The sequence below is a fragment of the Petromyzon marinus genome, chromosome 37 (genome assembly GCF_048934315.1).
Source record: "Petromyzon marinus isolate PM22_M1 ecotype Great Lakes invasive population chromosome 37, UKy_Petmar_22M1.pri1.0, whole genome shotgun sequence".
NCBI lineage: Eukaryota > Metazoa > Chordata > Hyperoartia > Petromyzontiformes > Petromyzontidae > Petromyzon > Petromyzon marinus.
Window position 1 is genome coordinate 13,129,869 of NC_133703.1, and position 20,851 is coordinate 13,150,719.

The window sequence follows — 20,851 nt, forward strand, 5'->3', positions numbered from 1 at the left end:
CCCCCCTCCCCGCCACCTCGGAATTCTAAAGCTGCGCGCTCCCCCAGAACCCCTCTCCTCCTCCTCATTCTTTGAGCTTTGTCTCTAAAACTGAAGAAAGAAAGAAGGAGCGAGAGGGAGACATTCCTCTCGCTCCCACTCACCATCCTCCGTCTCGGCACCACCCCCCACTCCGCAGGCCGTCATCCCCCACAGCCACCATCACCACTCACCATCCCCCACCATCACAGCCACCATCACCACTCACCATCCTCCATCACAGCCACCATCACCACTCACCATCCTCCTCCACAGTCACCATCACCACTCACCATCACCACTCACCATCCTCCATCACAGCCACCATCACCACTCACCATCACCACAGCCACCATCACCACTCACCATCACCACTCACCATCACCACTCACCATCACCACTCACCACTCACCACTCACCATCACCACTCACCATCACCACTCACCATCCTCCATCACAGCCACCATCCCCCACCATCACCACAGCCACCATCACCACTCACCATCACCACTCACTATCCTCCATCACAGCCACTATCACCACTCACCATCACCACTCACCATCCTCCATCACAGCCACTATCACCACTCACCATCACCACAGCCACCATCCTCCATCACAGCCACTATCACCACTCACTATCACCACAGCCACCATCACCACTCACCATCCTCCATCACAGCCACCATCACTCACCATCACCACTCACTATCCTCCCCCACAGCCACCATCACCACTCACCATCCCCCACCATCACCACAGCCACCATCCTCCCCCACAGCCACCATCCCCCACCATCACCATCCTCCATCATCCTTTCATCCAGTCACCATCACCATCTCCCATCACCTTCCTCCCACCAGCATCATCTTCCCACGCGACCACCACCACACCTCAACAACATCGCCATCAACCTAACATCATCATCATTCTTGTACAGTAATTAGTTTATCCGTGTTACCACTCAACTATATAAGTTATAATCACCTTCCCACCACCACCATCATTCTCCAACCGCGAGCAACAACAACAACAGAACCAAAGACAAAGAACCCCCGTGCAGCCTTAACCGACTGTTGGGGCAAGTGCTGTTAGCGAGGATCACCGATGAAGACTGCACAACAACACCGCTACCACCAACCACACACACTCATCATCATCCCTCCCAACACAACCACCACCCCCCAGTCTCCCAAGAACAACACCACTACCACTTATTATCCTCCCACCACCACAGTCCCCTCCACCCCCTCCCCCACGCCTCCTCCTCCTCCCTAGCCGCGGGCAGCAGCAGCCAGCATCTCCCCCCGCCCGTGACGCGAGCTCCATCCCCACAGCCCCCTCCAGACGCTCCTCGCCGCTGCTGCCCTCGCGGTGCGCAGCGCGCTTCGCCTCCTCCGCCCGACAACTTCGCAGTGCGCGGGGCGTCTCGGACGACCCCCCAAGCGGAGTTGCTCGCTGGGTCAGGAATCGTCGCGGGGTCCACTCTGCGCAGGCGATTGGAGATCCTCCCGCAGCAGCTACAGCAGCAGCTGCTGTCGGCGAGCGCCTATTAAGGGCCACGCGCGTTGGTGGCGGCGCCGCTGCCGCTGTGGCCCTCCTCCTCCTCCCTCCTCCTCCCTCCCCCAGCCCACAGCAGCAGCAGCAGCCTGCCTTGGTGCCAAGCGGTGGAGTCGAGCGCGGAGCGACCTCCCGACGTGCACGGCTGGCCACGCAGGGCGCGAAGAGAAGTCCTAGGCGGAGCAGGGCGAAGGGGACGCGGCGGGGTGGAGAGAGAGGACCTCTGATGCCGGTGTCCGTGTTGGATTCTGGTGTCTGACATTCTCTCTCCGCTGCTGGCTTCGAGCCATCGTCGTCGTCAGCGATGGATCTGCTGCTGCTGCTGGGCTCCGCGTGGCTCTGCGCCGAGGCGGCTCCCGTCTCCGAGGAGCCGTGCTCGTGGACAGGCAGGTGAGCATCGCAATCCGTGGTGATGGAGGCGGTGGTTGTGGTGATGGTGGTGGTGATGGTGGTGATGGTAGTGGTGATGAATGGTGGTGATGGTGCTGGTGATGATGATGATGGTGGTGGTGATGGTGGTGATGATGATGAATGGTGGTGATGGTGGTGATGATGAATGGTGGTGGTGATGATGAATGGTGGTGGTGATGATGAATGGTGGTGGTGATGATGAATGGTGGTGGTTGGTGATGGATGGTGATGAATGGTGGTGATGGTGGTGGTGATGAATGGTGGTGATGGTGGTGGTGATGAATGGTGGTGATGGTGGTGGTGATGGTGGTGGTGATGAATGGTGGTGATGGTGGTGATGATGATGATGGTGGTGATGATGATGGTGGTGATGAATGGTAGTGATGATGAATGGTGGTGATGATGAATGGTGGTGGTGATGGTTGGTGATGAATGGTGATGAATGGTGATGGCGGTGGTGGTGATGGTGGTGTCGCATGAAGAGGCATAGCAGCGGGAGAGTTTTATTCACAACGCAAGTCGTGGTTTATTCACAACGCAAGTCGTGGTATAGTCACAACACCAAGTCGTGGTTTATTCACAATACAAGTCGTGGTATATTCACAACGCCAAGTCGTGGTTTATTCACAACGCCAAGTCGTGGTTTATTCACAACGCAAGTCGTGGTATATTCAGCCGGAGAGCTGAGGAGTGAATCTCAGAGATGTAATGGGTCGACAGCGGAGAGTTGTCCACTGCTAGATGGCCCCTCGTGTGAAGCTGCTCACCCACACTGGCACTTTGGAGTATCCGTGAAGCTCCGTGTTGGGTGCGTGGGCTATCCGCAGCCTGTGTGTGATCATGATGTTGATGTTGCTGATGTTGTTGATGTTCTGACGCTTGGGTGACTTGCGTCTCTGACCGTGGGGATGTCGATGGATGACTTCTAAACTAAACTAATAAACTGATTTATAGTTTACCACTTAAGGCCCACTGAGCCACGTAGCTCTTTATCAGACGCGACTCTGGCCATGAGTGACAGCTGAACGAAGTGTCTCCTCAATAGTGAGTGAAGTGTGTCCTCGTCTAAACGCGTGGACATTGATGGCAGCCAGAGACGCTAAACGCGTGACGGTGTTTCTGAATGAGGACGCGACAACGGGAAGAGAGACACCGCAAGCTGTAAATAAACAGCAGGGCGAGGTAGTTAAAACATCGCCACCGTTCTGTGCCCGGGGTGCTTGCGTCAGTGACGGTGAGCACGAGGTGTGATGGGCCGTGACAACTTAGCTCGCCTAGGTCCAAGCGCATCATCCCCATAGCACGAGGCACGGGGAGACGGGGAGAGAGACGAGAGAGAGACGAGAGAGATACGTGAAGACACAGGGAGGGATGGAGAGACACGTAGAGATAGACACGGTCACAGAGAGACATGAGGAGGATGAGACGAGGAGATATCCCGGACAGCCCCGCCAGGTTCCTGTGGGGGGCTGTGGCCGGGCCCCCCATTTAAGGCCCCCAGCGTGGTTGAGGCTGAAGGGTCCGCGCCTTCCACGAAGCCGCGAGGGAGAGACAGGACGGGAGTCAGAATCTTCTTCATTTGAGCCCGAGGCACCCGATGGGCTATAAAGCTCCACAGACTTTCCCAATCGCGACGACCCGGGCCGGCCTCGGCTGGGGTCGGGCAGGATCCGCGGGTCCGGGACGCCGCTATTTGGGGCCAAGTTGTGTTGAGTTTATGGGACGGAGGGCGAGTCGCGGTTTGCACCCGTCCTGTTCACTTCTTTAACGACAGGGTTTGCAGTTCACTTAATTCCGATACGTGTCGTGTGTGGGTATGAGCGAGTGTATGTGGGTATGTGTTTGTAGGATATGTGTGTGTATGTGTGGATGAGTGTGTGTCAGGGTGAGTGTGTGTCAGGGTGAGTGTGTGTGGGTATGTGTGTGTGGGTATGTGTGGGTATGTGTGGGTGGATGAGTGTGTGTGGGTATGAGCGAGTGTATGTGGGTATGCGTGTGTGTAGGGTGTGTGTGTAGGGTATGTGTGTGTATGTGTCTATGAGTGTGTGTGGGGGAGCGGGAGTGCAGTGGTTAGCGCTACGCGCTACGAACCTGGCAACCCGCGTTCAATTCCTGCTCACGGCCAACACCCGGGCCTCCCCCTAGGTCGACTCAGCCTTCAAATGAGTACCTGGTGTGATGTGTAAACATCGTCACCTGGGAAACAAAGGCGGTCGGGCGTGGTTCAGGCCACCCATCCCCTTGTGTACCGTGCCGGCCTTCACAGGTGCTCGCTAACAGCACTTTCCCCTATAGTCTGTGAAGGCTACATGGGGGATCTTTGTTTCGAGTGTGCGTGGGAGAGCTATGAGGGCGACTTTGTCTACTGCTGTGTCTTCTGTACACGGGCCGGCCACCTTCTGCTGTAATTTCAGAGATTAGTTGGAGCTTACAAACATAACAATCATTCACTGTTTTATTGTATGACTCTTTGTCAGGAAGTGGCCTACATTCGGGTTTTTATTTTAAGATGTTTTCAAGTAATTACTGACGAGTGTTCATGATACGTGTGGGAGGAAACCGGAGCGCCCGGAGAAAACCCAGGCGCACGAGGGGGAAATGCTCGATCCCCGTACAGATGGAAACGGATGGGAAAATAGTCTGCTTGCTGTTCCGCCTTCTCCTGGCGGGCCAGGGTACGGCACCTCCTCGTTGCACACGGGAACGGAGTTTTGCAACCGTCGTGCGGTAAACCGCCAACCCTCGCTGCTGCCTCCACAGTGCTGGATTGACAGCCCTCCTGCGGAGACAACCACCCAACACAATGGCAACTTTGTCTCTCTGCCTTTGTGCCCGAACACTCATCGTCATCCTCACGATTTAAGACGCCCTCAAGCGAATTGCGGCCCCGAGTACACGTTTCAGATTTGAGGCTCCTGGCACGATCCCGTCCCTGCCGAGTGTAACGTCACTTTCCTCTCCCCGCATCTCATTGCCCAATTTGCATTCCGCTTTGTTGCAATGCCACAGCATCGAGTCCTGTAAATGGGCAGAAACCCACGACACTGTCACGGAACAATCGGCGCAGTGCGTCCCGGGAAAACCCCCACGAGATTCGAACGTGTTCAGGAATGCACTCGACAACAACAACAACCATCAACAGTTCCCGAAGAGCTGCATCGTGGAGGAAATCGACGCCGTGCGGCGAGAGGAAGAGGCAGCACTTGTGGAGCTCCGAGCAGCGAGCGTTACACCACCCCCCCCGTTGCCAGAGATCGGCCACGGAAGTGGCCGTCGCAGACCTACGTCTGAGGGTCGCTTTGTGCCCTGCAGAGAGAGAGCGTTGGCTGGCATGGGCGCTCCTCAATCATCACCCCCCCCGCCCCCCTTTGTCAAATGTCCACCGCCCCCCCCCCCTCTCTTCGTAGCCCCCTCCTGAGCCCCCTCTGGCCCATGGGCCTCGGTGGTGCAGCGGCTGCACGGACTTGAGCCGAATTCAGCGCCGAGCCAAATGTCACGCGATGGGACGCCTCCGCGTGGTCGTCATTGGTGCCTGGGCTGAGACAAACTGCCTGGCGACGACGCCGCCGCCGCCGCCCATGCTGCTGCTGCTGTGCACGGGCAGCGGTGCACGGGCACAAAAAACAACAACAACAAAAACTGGACACGTTCACCAATGAACGACACCGCGTGCGTGCATGCATGGACCCTAAAGGAAAGCGAATACAACCGGTGACGATTTGGGCTGTGAGCCTTCCTCGTGGCACTGCGTTTGAGAAGTAGGTTTAATTAGTAGTTTAATTAGTAGGTTTCATTCATTCTAAGTAGGTTTAATTGTGGGAAGCTGAATCTCAGATTGGAACCGAGCGAGAACTCAGAAGTGTCAGCTCTGTGTCGATGGCTCCTGAGCCACTGGTAACCACCTCATCGCCACCCAGCACCTCATCGCCACCCAGCACATCATCGCCACCCAGCACCTCATCGCCACCCAGCACCTCATCGCCTCCGGTGACCTCATCGCCACCACTGACCTCATTGCCTCCGGTGACCTCATCGCCTCCGGTGACCTCATCGCCACCACTGACCTCACCGCCACCGTTGACCTCATCACCACCGGTGACCTCATCGCCACCACTGACCTCATCGCCTCCGGTGACCTCATCGCCTCCGGTGACCTCATCGCCACTCATTCTGCGATGGGTCCCAGCCCTCCTGCTCTCGACGTAGCGTGCACATCGCCTCGCTGCGTGGAGCAGGCAGGGGGTGCCTTGGCCTCCCCCCTGGTGGCCAAAGCTACGAGTTTGACAACCACCATGAGATTTGTTTTCCACAGCAGTGTACAAGAACTTATTTAAAACGGAGCGCCCCGACGGAGTTGAATGGTCGAGACCGTGAGCGTGACAAGAGGAGCCGCGATACATAATAGCCTACGGTGCGACCGTGCGAGACGAATCAAATATTGGGGCCCCCACCTGACTGATTGCCACACACCCTGAGCTGATAATGTAGTCATTACGCCAATGGTTGTAAGACATGATAACTTCAATGCAGTTCTACAGGAGCTAGTGGTTTCCTGCGCAAGGCCGAGAGCTGCTCGCGCACACGCAGAGCACGGGGTATGCGAGTCGTCGTCGTCGTCGTCGTGTTTCCGCCCTGCGCTGCGATGAGTTTTTCTCGGCAACTCGCAGATTGGAACCCCTTGAGCTGTGCAGCGGGAGGTCCCGTCGAGTGCGCTACCAGTGGCGTGGCGCTCGATCGTGCAGGTGGTGCAGCTGCTGCACCACGGGGGTCCTCGTGCCAGAGGGGGCCCAGGAATGGGCTACGAAGAGGGGGGCGGGTGGTGGGCATTTCACAAGGGGGGAGAGGAGGAGGGAGGGGGGGTGATGATTGAGGAGCGCCAATGCCAGCCAATTCCTCGATGAGTTTTTTTTTATTGCTTTGCAATTGGGAGTAAACCGGAGACCCCAGAGGGCGTCCAGAGGGCAGCAGGGGGACAGCGCCCAGAATCCACGCGGACGAGTCAGGTGGCTGCTGCTGCTGCTGCCCGTAATCCAGTGCCGTGGAGCCAACAGTCGGTGGCTCACCGCATGCGGGGACGCTCTGACCCGCCCTGACTGGACATCTGTGAAAAAGAGCTTGATAGCTCATCGGATTCCTCCAATGTAAATAAATATCATTCCCATTCTGAAATGCTGTGAAACTCTCCTTCCTGTGGGCATCAAGGGAGGCGCCATACCCCGGCTCGCCAGGAGAAACCGGCACAGCAAGCGTGGAGTCCACCTGTCCCTTCTATATGGGATTGAGCGTTGCCCCCTCGCATGCGTGGATATTCACCGGGTGCTCCGGTTTCCTCCCACATGTAAACGCTGAGTTATTGGCCGACAACTCCTTTATACATGGAGGGCCGCAGAGCTTGGGCCTGTGATTCCTCGCGTCTCTGAGTCGTTCTCTCTCTGCGAGAGTGACGACTGTGCGGCCGCACGTTGCAAGTAGAAATTATTGTTTATAATTATTGATCAAGAGTGGCTGTCCGGAGTCTGACCCACGCTCTCGGCAGTGTCGGTTCGGGGACCCGACTCGGTGCGTTTACATTCTGTGCCACGTGTCTCCACCCCCGCCCGCACCCTGACATCAAAAGACAAAGATCTCCCCGTGTAACCTTAACAGACTGTTGAGGCAAGTGCTGTTAGCAAGCAGCACCCGCGAAGGCCGGCACGGCACTCGAGGGGGTCGTGGGTTGCCACTCGCGGCTCTCCCTGCAAGAGCGAGCGAGCATAACGCGCGCACATCCGCAAGTCGACATCGTCATTATCGGAAGTTCCTTCCGATAATGACGATGTCGTCTTGTAGATGTGCCCACACCGGAGACTCCTGCCGACGATCGGCCCGGGGGATCCGAACTCGTCGACCCGGCGGTCCGGAGCGGGACCGCCGCTCCCCCGCGCCGCCGAGGTTTCTGGGGAGGCGGCAGCTCGGCGCTCTGGCCCGAGCCCCCGCGCGACCCCGCTCTCCTCCGCCGTCTCTCCGTCGCCGTGTTTACCAATATCCCCCCATTCAGATGCAAATGTGGGCAGTGACGCGTCGCCTGGCTCCTTTCACTGGCCGCCCTTTCTCCCCCGAAACCGCGCAACCCGCACTTTCCCACCGAGCACCACACGGCTCCTGCATTAATTACGTCTCATAAAGGAGCGCTTACAAGAGCCCTTCGTTTCTCTTTACCCTTCGCCACCCCCCCCCCCACCCCCTCCGTGCCCCCACCATTTGACGGTCGCGGTCGCATCCCCGTGAGAACGGATTCGCAATCGCGACCCCCTGGTTTAGGGAATGTTGGTGACGAGGACCAGGCGCGGATTGGGCCACATGGTGTCGATTTTGTTTTTAACTTTTTTTTTTAACTTTGATTACACCCCCCGTGCTCGCTCCCCAATGAAGCTCGGGCTCAGGTTTGAGCAGCGAAACGTCACCGCGTGCGTACTCTCCGATGGCGAATTCGCAACCGCGAAGAGTCTCCAGCTGCCGCCCGCTGAGGAGAGGAGCTTTGTCGGTCGGAATTTCGATGAATCCGTGGGGCACGCCAAAGCAGGACAGTCCCGCCGGGCGGTGGAGGGTTCATCACGAGACTCTTGGGTCTATCGCCACGGTGTGGCCCCAACGCCCGGAAACAAACGTGGACCATTGATTATTTTTTTGAGACGCCAAGAATTGAGTGTTCTAAGTTATGGAATTTGCTCAAACACGCCAAGTGCGGAAGGGCCCTCTGTAAGGCGAGTCTTGAGACTCGGTAAAAGGCGTTTTCTTGAATAACTTAACTGGCATGACAGCTCGGCCCAGAAGAAGGCCCCGTCGCCCGAGTTTATCGTCTGCCTGCGACTGCGGTGGTGCTGCAGCGATAGTGTGCAGGCGGTGCAACTGCACTGGGACACAGCCGCGTCTGTCCCGGTGCAGTTGCACACCCAGAGGGGCCCAGGCTGTGGGGTACAAAGAGGTGGGGGAAACTGTCGGGGAGGGGGGCATTAAATTCCCTGCACCAGGACCCACGCCCCCCGGTCACCCTGCGCAACTCTTCTGCCGCGTCGATCCGCGCCTCTTGTTGTAGGGCAGCGGTGAACGTGGCTCAATGCGTGCATCACCTCCGGGAGGGGGGGTGGGGGGGGGGGCCAGTGCATAACCTGTTGAATAACGGACAGCATCCACGTGTGTGTGCTATGGGGAGCGGCAGTGCACCGGTTAGCGCACTGCGCTATGAACCCGGCGACCCGAGTTCGATTGCCGCTCACGGCCAACACCAGTGGCGATTATTTGAACCGGTCCCGGGCCTCCCCTAGGCCGACTCGGCTTCAATTGAGTACCTGATGCGGCGTGTAAAATCATCGCCACTGGGGAGACAAAGGCGGTCGGGCGTGGCGCTGGCCACCCACCCCCTCGTGTGCTGTGCCGGCATTCAACAGCAGTCTGTTAAGCCGACACGGGGGATCTTTGTCTTTTGCGTGTGGCGCAGCGGGCTCTCCCAGAATCCACGCTCCGTCTCGCAGATCTACCTGCGCTGCACCCAGGGCTCCGTGGACTGGCTCTACCCGCAGGGAGCCCTGCAGATCCAGCTACCCGTGCCCCCGCCGCCTTCCCCGGCGGCGACGGCGCCGGCGACGGCGCCGGGCGACCCGGGCGACCCGGGCGCCGGCGAGGCGTCGCTGTGCGCGCGGGCGGCGCGAGGCTCCCGCGGCGCCAGCGTGTTCGCCGAGCGGCCCTGGGGCCTGGAGCTGCTGCTGGCGGAGGCGGAGGCCCCGGGGAGGGTGCGCTGCACGCCGCTGCCCCTGGGCCGGATCTACGTGCAGGCGGCGCCGCAGGCCGACATCAGCCGCCACGTCGCGCGCTTCCGCTTCGAGCTGCGCGCCGCCGGAGACGCCAACGGCGTGGACGCCGGGCGCGGTGAGCGGCGGTGGAGGGCGGGGGGGTGGTGGGGGAGGGGAGTGGCGGGGGAGCGGCGGCGGGGGGGGGGGGCCCACGTGTGTCCTGGGGAGCGAGAGAGTTGGGACAAAGGCACGGCACGTCCCAATGCCGGTCCCCCCCCACGCTTCAGCGTCACGGTGCAGGTCGGCAGGGTCGTTGGGTCTCAGCCGTTGGGCCCAATCGTGATGACCAAAACTATTCAAAGTAATCTTGAACTGTTTTTATTTTGACCAGGTAAGGCCCACTGAGCTTACACAGCTTTTTGTCAGAAGCGACCTGGCCACAAATTATAGCTCAACTAAGTGGCTTATCATGTGGACATGTATAGCAGACAAATACTTTCAACGTGTTTAAAAATGTAGAGGTAAAAACCTGAGGACCCAGAGAAAAATCCACACGACCATAAGGAAAACATGCAAACTCCAAATATACATGGTTGGGATTGAACCCACGACCTCCCGTATTGTATAGCAGGCGAGGTGGTTAACATCTCGCCACTGTGGTGCCCAGTCCACCCGATACCATCACGTTTCGGAGGTTGAGTCGAGTGCGATTGCTACCTGGATGGGAGACTGCCGGTGAATGTCGCAGCTCTTTGTAGGCATCGGCTGCGAGGTGACCAGAAGGTGACAGTCCACCGATGAATGACTCAACTCTCCGTTCATACCAGTGAGTGGTCACCTCCTCGTATTAGCGCTCGAGTTTGTCTCCAAGTTCTCGGGTTTCCTCCCACAAAAAGCCAAACAGATATTATTATTAATTATGAACAGATTTCGCCATCGCTCACGGTCCCGCGATGTACGTATGCATTTTTAACTTCTTTCACTCCCCGTACTTAGCCAACCGTGCTAATCGGAGCTACGGTGCCGAAATCCGTCCTACTTCCCCGCACAGGCGCCGATCTCGTCGCTCCGTCGCCCCGCCGGTCCCGTCCGTGGGCCAACAAAAATCCCCTCCAGCCGTGGTGTTTTTGCCCTCCCAAGCCCCACTTACTTTCCATTAATAGTCGTGACAAAGATGTCACGGCTGTCATTACCGCCCTTTAATTGTGCCCCATCATTTTATAATTTTGGATTGAGGTCATTCACACTCTGCTGCACTCAGCCCCGCGACGCCTCGCAGCCTCTGCACAAAAACGGAAGCTGCTGCTCACGTCCCCGGGTTTGTGGTGAACCTCCGCCGTTTTTGAACCGTCGTTTTATCCAGGTCGGCGCGAGACCGACGTGCAACATCTACCGGGGTTACCCCCGTTGCACGACGGAGAGCACGCATCCTCCAGACGTGGGATTTTTACCGAGTGAATATACTCGCGCTCGGGAAGCAACGAATGCATTCGGTGAGACCGCTCGTGAGCGCAAAAGCATCTCCCCGGGACGGCGACATCACCTGGCCCTGAGCCAGAATCGGCAATGCCTCTGGGTTTTCGGCCGCTCGAGTGGCCTCGATGGCAGTACTCCACCACTTCCCCCCCACTCACTATGCCAACGTCCTCCCTCAGCCTCGCACTGCCCCAGCAAAGTTATTTCTAAAGTTATAAAGCACCCGCAAAACGAGATCACATCACTGTGATCCTCCGATCCCTCCACCGGCCCCCAATCCAATCAACTTCAAAGATCGCAGCACTCGCTAGATTTCGATACCCTCCATGGACTGGTCCCAGCCTACCTCTCCCCTCCTATCTCACTCCGTACACTCTCCTCCCTCTCCCCTCCCGTCTCACTCTACTTCCCTCCCCTCCACGCATTCTCGGCTCCAGCCTAAGTTGAATTAATCTCTGGACACGCCGTACCTCGCTGCCAGCGATACGTTCACAGCATGGCCAAGCTTTCAGTCTCGGCGCTGCCACGGTCTCGCCACGAGCCACACCGCCGCCTCCACCACATCAACAGCAACAACAACAGCAAAAGAATCTCGCCACATTTGCATAGACGGCACGGCAGCACTCGGGTGGGTGGGGACGCGGCCGCAGTGTGGCTCCCGCGGCGGCCGCCCTGGCGGCTGCCCTTCACGGACACCAAACGTGTCCCGCCTGTGACGTCGCCACGTGCACGCCGTGGCGGGGGGGCGGCGGCCTCGCCTCGCAGTCACGAGGGTGCAAATTTCAAATCCCGTTCGAGGCGAGGGCCTCAACGACGAGAGCAATGTTGCCGCGGGCTATCTCCGAGCGACGTCACCTTCTCTGGCCGACGCCCGCCGCTCGCCCACCTGAGGCCGTCGCTCGGCCTTCTGTTAGCTCGTCCGCCCACGCCAGCAGCCCGCGGCCATCACTCGCCGCAGCTCTCTTCCCCGGTACATAAACTGGTTTTTCCCCACTTTCCCACCACCAACCCCCCCCTTAGTCCCCTCCGCTCATCAGTAATGCCTCTGAAGCTGTCGCCGATGGCACGCCGCGCATGGCGCTCCGCTGCCTCGGAGGTGAAAAACACCGATTCGGGTCTCCCGTGATAAATCCTCGCAGTGATCCAGCGCAAGTGACAGTTGCGACGTTTTGTCTCTCAAAGCGAGCGGGGGGGAGGGGCGGGGGGTGAAACGGATAGAAAAAGAGGGCGCTTATTTTTCACCGCCTCCCGACGTCTCGGGTGAAACGGGCCGAGGTAAATTAGCGTGTCGCTCACGAGAAGTCAAAATGTTTTGAGGACGGCACAATGGAGACCCCCGGCCACCTTCCGCGGCGTCGTCACTGCACAGCCCCCCCCCCCCCCCCTCTCCGACGGCTCCTCCGGCGGGGCCTGAGCCGGGGCCTCGCAAATAATCGGCGAGTCGACAGCGGAGCCGGAGCGCTCCCAGACAATAGCGGGCACTCGCCGTTTTGACTCGGATTATTATTTTTTCGCACTGCCTACTGACACACACACTGCGCTTTTGCGAATGCCTTCGTGAAGACCGTTGTAACCCACATCTGCTCATGGGAGGTATTCACGTGCCAGCTGTTGAATATTTCACTGCCAGCGTGGTGCACAGCACCGCCTCCAAACCGTCACTGGTATTCCGATGTTGCTTTTGCGCTGGCACGAGAGCGGCTCTCTGAGCGGACGAAATATTGCGTCGATCAAAAAGAGAAGGGAGCGACACCCCCCCCACTTTGCGTCTCGCGAACGCTCGCACACCTCCGACGCAGTGATCTCTGCCCTAATTGTTCTTTGTTTCCCGCCGTGTATTTTTCAGACGAGTGCCGGCCCTGCACGGACGCCGAGATCCTGCGGTCGGCTTGCAGCAGCGACTTTGGTGAGCGCATCCCCCGCCCCCCCCCCACACCACCACTCTCACGATCCGCCACGAGCGTCGCTCGAAATCTTTTCTGTCCAGCACGCGATAAATTATTTTATCCTTTTATTAATATAAAACAAACAATCCACGTTCCTATGATGGGAAAAAAAATAATTATGATGTCTTGATAACATTGGTGTACATTGTACATTTTGTGAAGTGTTATTTTATTTGTTTAGGCCATATCTTAAACCAGGCTTTTTAGCCCTTTCCCATTCCGAGACGTCCGCGAATCGCAGGGCGGGGTCCCGTTCACCGCTGAATCTCGGGACGCACGAGCAGCTCGGCGTTTTTTTTATTTAGAGAGGCGTAGCCGCCGCGCCATTGTTTTTAACGTCATTGTTACTCACCGCGGGCAGCTGTAGCGACACGACCGCAGCACTCTACGATAGCTGGCGCAAAAACTGTGCCACATGCCCTCCCGCACAGCCTTGTGGGAGCCTCGGTACCAATAAAGTTATTTTATTTGGTGTTTAATTGCCAAGTGGGGCAGCCACGATGGCGAGTTGTTAACTGCTTTGCCTGGTATACAGGAGGTCACGTGGATTTTTCTCCGGATCCTCCAGTTATTCCCTCCACATTTAGAAACGTGACATTGGAGTCAAGGAGCATTAACCAGCACGGTTGGCTACGTTTGAGCTCTCATCTGTGGCTAGGTCGCTTCTGAAAAAGAGCGACGTATGGCATCAGTGGGCCTTATTTTGTAAAATAAAAAAACATGGTTTTGTTCAGAATCGCAAGTCACCATCCTGCGTTCTCACCTGTGGTTCTCCCTCGGCGGGGTTCTTTAATGTCCTAACCCCTGCTGGCTCCCTCCCTCTCGCAGAGCGAGCGCGAGGGAGCGGAGGCTGGGGGAGGATTTGTGGCAGGAGCCTCTTGATTGCTCCCCGAAGCGCCACTACGACCCCCTCCCCCCTCCCGACCTTTGAAGGTCACGGCGATGCGCGCCGAACGTGTGGGAAAGTGCCGGCCGCTCGTCCGCCGTCGCTCCGGGACTGGTGGGGGGAGGTGGGGGGGGAGGTGGGGGGGGGAGTCCGTTCCTCTCTTTCTCTCGCGCGCTCACACGCTCCAAAACGCGCGAGCAAGTCAGGAGTTACACTGGACAGGCCGACAGCAACCTTGGCGCTTCACAAAAAGCGCGCTTCGAAAAACGCGCTTCAAAAATCGCGCTCCGCAGGGGCCAAATCGTCGATGCGTTTTGAGTCGAGCGCAATGGTAGGATGGGGGGGGGGGGGTTGAAAGCATTTGAAAGTATTTAGCGCTCAGCGGCCCGATAAGCACAAGCCGTTCAGATCGGTGATATAATTCGAGGCACTAAATATAACTCGGCGGTGGGGGGCCGGTAATAGAGAGAGCTTTCAGCGCAGTTAACGATTGCCGTGCTGTTTTCACTGCCGACGATAATTTGCCCGCGGTGGCCGGAGGGAGGTGGCGACGTGGGGAGGAAAGGAGGGCGGGGGGGGGTGGAGGTGGAGGGGTACGGAGAGAACCGTCTCCCGTCCCGCGCCGCCGAAACTATTCTCGGGCCCCAAACGAGAGGAGGCGATGACAGTGAGGAGTAGAAGGGGGGGGGGGCGTGCATTGTGGTGGATCGGGCATGGAGCCAGTTGACTCGCAGGGAGCAGGCTGTCCGCAGTGTTGGCCGCGTTCTTTCCCCCTGGGGCCCAACACCTGGGCCTCGCCCCTCTAATTTGCTGGGGTTTTTTTTTGCTTGCTCGACATGTCATCAGTCATTTTCTGTGTTTTTCTTCTTCTTCGATATATATATATTTTTAAACTCCTTTTTACAAAGGGTCAAAAAGACAGTTTTGGACGATTATCTGTCAGGTTGAGATGTGAGTAAGAGAGCAGAGGTCACTTATTCCAAAAATATAATTCCCACCTTCAGTGGGGGGCCTCCACGTGAGCCACACGGGAGCTGCGTTCGACGATGGCGACGACGATGACGACGACGATGACGATGACACGTTGAGTAATGAACGGGGTTGTTTAGAGTTCACGCCCCCTCCCCCTAGCAGTGAATTGAATTGTCCAGATTCAGGGCCGCGGTTTGATTCGAGAATCAATGATCTGTTTAGCAGCGTAATGAACGTAGCCCCTCTCGTGGCTGCACAAGGGCTGCACGAGCCTATTGCGCGCGACAAACGTGAACACAATACCAATGTTAACACGCACGTATCGTGGCCATAAGGATGGATTCTAAGCGATGAATTCATGCGTCATTGCGTGCCTCATCATGTTAATGATCACGATGAAGTTTAGTGATGACGAAGACGGTACGAGCGATGATGTCGCATTGAGAGGCATAGCAGCGGGAGAGTTTATTCCAGCCAGAGAGAGCTGCGGAGTGAATCTCAGAGATGTAATGGGTCGGCAGCGGAGAGTTGTCCACTGCTAGATGGCCCCTCGTGTGGAGCTGCTCGCCCACATTGGCACTTTGGAGTGTCCGTGAGGCTCCGTGTTGAGTGCGTGGGCTATCCGCAGCCTCCTCTGTGTGATCATGATGTTGGTGACGAAGTTCTGATGATATTCAAGTCGTGAAAGAGTTGCTTCTCTGGCTGGGGGGGGGGGTCAAAGGACGAAATTCTGCCTGCAGAATCCATGTGAAGATCACGATGATGACGAGGATTATTGAAGCTGTTGATGATGGCTGTCACGGCAACAGTAATGATGACAATAATGATTATTGAAGCTATTGATGACGATTATTTAAACTGTTGTTGATGGCTGTCACGGCAATGCCAATGATGACGATGAGGACGATGACGACGGTGGTATTGTCCATCTCCCCGGCAGTGATCGGGGGCCACATCCAGAGCGTGCACCCGGACCGCGACGCCGACGAGGCCGTCATCGCCGTGCGGGTGGCGCGCGTCTACCGGCACCGGGGGGACGTCGACCACCGCCTCCGCCGTCTCCTCCTCCCCCCCCCCGCCGGAGATCTCGGCGTCGGCAACGCGACCGGCGCCCGGGAGCCGCCGCCGCTGCTGCTGGTGCGGACCCCGCTGCGCTGCGGGGCGCGAGCCGGCCGCGGCGAGTTCCTGCTCGCCGGCTCGCTGCACTTCGGCCGGCCGCGGCTCGATTGCGCGCCGCGCCTCCCCGACTTCCGCCGAGCGTACGAGCGCGCCGCCGGCGCCGGCCCCTGCGAGATCGACGTCGGCTAGGACCCGCGGCGCCGCCGCCGCCGTCGCCGCCGTCGCCCCCCCTCCTCCTCGTAATCGTCCGCCCCGCGCGTGAGCTTCGGTTTTGTTGAGCGGCCGACCGGAGCGCCTCACCCCCTCGTCTCCTGCTGGGGAGTTGCCGCCGACGCCGAGACGCTGCCCGCCCCCCCGGTGGACGCTGCCCGCCCCCCCGGTGGACGCTGCCCGCCCCCCCGGTGGACGCTGCCCGTGCGGAACCGTTGGGTGCTCGCGAGCCGCGGTGCGCGTGCCGCACGACGTGGCGAGCAATCGCCGACTCGCCATACGGAGTTTGCCATCGACAAAGTTCGCGATGGGTTTGGCGTCTCCTGTGTGTGTGTGTGTGTATATATCCGGGCTACGGCTCCAGCAGGAAACGTGAACGCTTCCCGGCAAAGAGACACCGTTTGTAGCGAGGAAGACAGAATAACAGGATTGTGCCATTAATGGGAATGTGGAATTTTCCGCGATTGGCCAGGGACCATCAGTGGACACAAGCAAGCATCGCCCAACTTCCGATTTAACACTGCGCCTCTCACTTTATTTTGCATTGTGAACAGTACGGTCAGCATTGGGACTGCCGATGCAACTTTCTTCGCGAACAAAAGCAACTCGCGTCTTCTTGGCATTCAATATAAACGAGACTGCAAGCCGCTGCTGCTACCGCCGCCGCCAACTATGATTGAGCCACATGCGATGAGCATCGTGCAAACAACTCGGGCGATGGAGAGGGCGCGCCCTGCACGACGGTTTGCGGTCATCGCCAGCTCAGCCCCGAGGTGGAAAGTAGCTCAAAGGAGAGGGCGAATTCGTTGGAGGGCGGTGGGGGGGGGGGGGAGAAAGGGAGGCGGGGGGGGGCACCCACGGGAGTAGCTGTGGGGGGGAGCGATGGGGTTTTTATAGCGCGCGAAGGGCTCCTAAAGAACGCGCTGTGCCCGTGCTCGCAGCTGACATTTTTGAGCGAATGGAGAAATCGGAATCGAGCGACAGCTTTTCCAAGAAGAGCGCCGTGATTATTGTGTTTTGGCTATATATTTTATTTTTATTTACAGGGGTGACCCGGGCTGCGGCTGCGGCGGCGGTTACGGCGTCTTAAAGTTTCGCAAAACCTGCTCGGCAGCATAATGGAGCAATGCACAAAAAGAAAAATGCCATGAAAGCTTCGACGGCATTAATAACTGACAAACGATAGAGGAGTTTAATGGGGAATCTGAAACATAAAACTCAATAATTGGGCCACGATTTTCAATGGTCTGTCAATCAATGTGCGTTGGTGAATGTAAAAAATGTGGTACAACTCTTGAGAATCGAGGCGGCACCACGGGACTTGTGTCACGAGTGCTGGCGGTGCAGACAATGACGATGATGACGATGATGACAGCGATGATAGTAAAACGTTCCCCCCCCCCCCGCCTCCCCCCAGCAGCGAATTTAATTGCCCAGATGCAGGGTCGCGGTTTGATTCGAGAATCAATAATGTGTTTAACAGCGTAATGAACGTAGCCTCTCCAGTGACTGCAAGGGTCCCACGAGCCGATCACACGCAAAAATATATTAATGCAAAATACCCAATATCAAACAGGCACAGTCATACGCATGTATAATGACCATAACAATCGATTTTGATCTATGAATTAATGCGTCGTTGCATGCCTAGTCGTGATGACGACGAACAATAGTGATGATGATGAAGGTGGTAGCGGTGATGATGTCGTATGTAGAGCAGGACGTTACATTAACAAGTCTTCAGAATCAAGGATCCAAACATTCACCACAGGCAGCAGCATCTCTCTTGGCTTCTACCTCAACACCATTGTGCCTCCCAGCCATTGCCTCCTCTCCCTCACCTCCTCACCACCCCTCGCCTCGCTTACTTCCTGCCCGTGTCATCTTTCATCATCGTGTTCGTCTGCTGGACGTCTGTGAAAAAGAGCTTTATAGTTCATCGGATTCTTCCAGTATAAATATTCTCTGAACTGTTCCCAGCTCGATCGGAGGAAGAAAAGCCTCCTCGCCATTTGCCGCATATTTGTCACTTTGCTGGGCATTCGTGTCAATGATATGTCGTTTGGGCATGAGAAATTATCTTAATTTTTTGCGTGGGTGTCACTTCAGGAGACACGGTGCCACTCCTCTGAGGACGGATTTCCCAATTGTCTCCCAAGCCGCCGTGTCTCTATGATCACACATTTCAACTGCAATACCTTACGAGCATGTTGTTTCATTCAGAACACTGCTTGTGCGCTGGCTGCTGGATATGAGTTCGACTTGGCGCTGCGGTGGCGAGATGTTGACTACCTCGCCTGGTATACAGTAGGTTGGGGGTTCAATCCCGACCCTGATGCCTGCTCTATATTTGGAGTTTGCATGTTCTCCCCGTGTTTGCGTCCATTTTTCTCTGGGGTCCTCCGGTTTTTCCCTCCACATTTAGAAACATGTTCTTATAGTACTGTATTTGGCTGCTAGAATTTTCCACGTGATAAGCCACTTAATTGGGCTATCATTTGTGGCCAGGTCACTTCTGAAGAGCTGTATAGCTCAGCGGGCCTTACCTGGTAAAATAAAAATAGTAAAATAGTGAGCGAGTCCACTAGGTCTTGTTAGACATTTGTTAGTTCATTTGGGGCAGTAATTAATCCACTTGAGCCGGACCAAAGTACACGATGACTGGTGCCATAAATGCGTGTGGGTATTAGAAGTGTGCGCAAACAGGTTCTGCATGTGCCTACTACAACAACAACAACAACAAAAAACACATCACCACTGTCCCCAAAGAGTTTGTTTGACCGCGTTTTCCGCATGATTGTCGGTACATTGCTCATGGAGGGGGCAAGTGCCAAAAGAGAGATCCAGGGCCCCCAGGGATTTGGGCCAGGGGGGAGGGGGGGGGCTGTCTTTTTGTCCCCAGTGAATGAGGGAGCCTCACGCGTGGCGTTCTGCCCTGGCACGCAATCGAACTGGGGCCGTCGGGTTCGTAACGCAGCGCACGAACCTGCACTTCGTCGCCACTTGATATTGATGAATTGATTGATCGTTACCCGAATATTGATAGCCATCGCAACATCGACGATGGTGACGCCAAGCACGATGCTGTCAAAAGGACGTTTTGTAATTCAGTATTACCTGAAAACACTGATGCCTATGAGGGGCACTCTCTCACGTGGGAGAAGCTCACCTGTTGTGTATGTGTGTATGTGTTTATGTCAGCTTGCAATTATGCTCGGGATGCTGCCACGGTGTGATGTCAGCACACTGGACTTGCAATCCAGAGGTCGCCGGTTCGATCTCCCAAGCACGACAGTTGAAACAATGGAGCCGTTTCTTAATATCCTCTTGCCTTAGTCCACCCAGCAGTAAACATGTGCACCACACTCATTGTTGTTTTTCGGTAAAGTTGAACGCAACACAAGCGATCATCATCAGGTGTAAAACACCTGTGTAAAACACCTGATGATGATCGCTTGTGTTGCGTTCGAAACGTCGTGATTTATTATTTTAATATAATTTTCTACATACGTGACTTTACCGAAAAAAAAGCAATGAGTATAGTAATTTATGCAGTCACGAAAGCTTCAATTCTATATTTATGTGCACCACAGTTAGTCGCTCGGCAGGTCGTATGTGCGGTGAAGTGTAGGTACTCCCAAGACATCTGGCCAGCGTGAAAGGGTAGGCCAAATGCCCCTCGAGTGGAGGCCCTTTGATGAGCAATACCAATCGAAGGGCTGCAGATTTACCCTCAGGCTCCGTGTCACCATCCTCTGTTTTGTCTTATTCTGCGCCCTGTCTTCAGCTGAAGTCAGCAAAACGCAGCTGTGCACAAGCACTCGCATATATAGTAATAACATTCCCCAATTCACAGAGCAACCGACGTTCGGCTTGCATTTGTAAAGTGACCGGTAGACTTTGGAACATGGAACGGGGTGAGCAGTTTGCAAAGCCCTGGATAAAAAAAAAATGCGCACGTGATAAAAATGCTAATAGAATATTTTTTTTGTAAATAAAAGAATGACAACGTTAATGACAACCCCACTCGTGAGCGAGACCGACGAGAATGATATCCTTCCAGCATCACTCACGGCAGGGTTCTGGCAACTGGGATCTTTTTCGTTGCCCCTGCCTGCAGGTTATGAACGTGAGGATCAAGTGGCATCTGTAAATGTCTTCTGACAGAACGCGAAGGTCTTTCTCAACTGCCCATCTGACCCGTCATCACCATCTGATGTATATCCGCTAATAAGCGAACAGAATAACCACAGTTTTTTAATGTCGATCGGTATCGGTGTTACGCAAGTATTGTATACATTCTTTAAAAATAAGACGTACTTGTATTTTAATATGCTTTTTTTAACACAGCTTCTCGTTGAAATAAAACAAACTGATTTGTAATATTTCTTTTGCACATGCAGTAAACGTGTGTGCCGTCACTGATTAAACCGTGTAGGTCTTGTCTGGTAGACCTATTTAATTTGCATGCATTATATTTAGAC

General features: G+C 56.1%; 1 protein-coding gene across 2 annotated transcripts; it reads left to right on the forward strand.

Annotated features, from left to right (window-relative positions):
* Window positions 1-73: 73 nt before the first annotated feature.
* On the forward strand, window positions 74-20,752 carry LOC116949742 (meteorin-like). Of its 2 annotated transcripts, XM_076072307.1 has the most exons (5): window positions 1,889-1,968; window positions 5,397-5,747; window positions 9,467-9,894; window positions 13,081-13,140; window positions 15,979-20,752. In XM_076072307.1, exons 2-5 carry the CDS (start codon window positions 5,671-5,673, stop codon window positions 16,344-16,346), a joined length of 933 nt encoding a protein of 310 aa, XP_075928422.1. In that variant the 5' UTR covers window positions 1,889-1,968; window positions 5,397-5,670; the 3' UTR covers window positions 16,347-20,752. The 2 variants fall into 2 exon arrangements, with proteins under 2 accessions (XP_032823265.2, XP_075928422.1); XM_032967374.2 differs by lacking the exon at window positions 5,397-5,747 and having other exon boundaries at window positions 74-1,968.
* The last annotated feature ends 99 nt before the right edge of the window (window positions 20,753-20,851 follow it).

Bases quoted from the DNA above. Each gene is read 5' to 3' on its own strand.
- LOC116949742 (XM_032967374.2), top strand. From the start codon at position 1,883: ATGGATCTGCTGCTGCTGCTGGGCTCCGCGTGGCTCTGCGCCGAGGCG. The intron at 1,969-9,466 runs GTGAGCATCGCA...CGTGTGGCGCAG, and splicing joins CCGTGCTCGTGGACAGGCAG to CGGGCTCTCCCAGAATCCAC. The intron at 9,895-13,080 runs GTGAGCGGCGGT...TGTATTTTTCAG, and splicing joins CGGCGTGGACGCCGGGCGCG to ACGAGTGCCGGCCCTGCACG.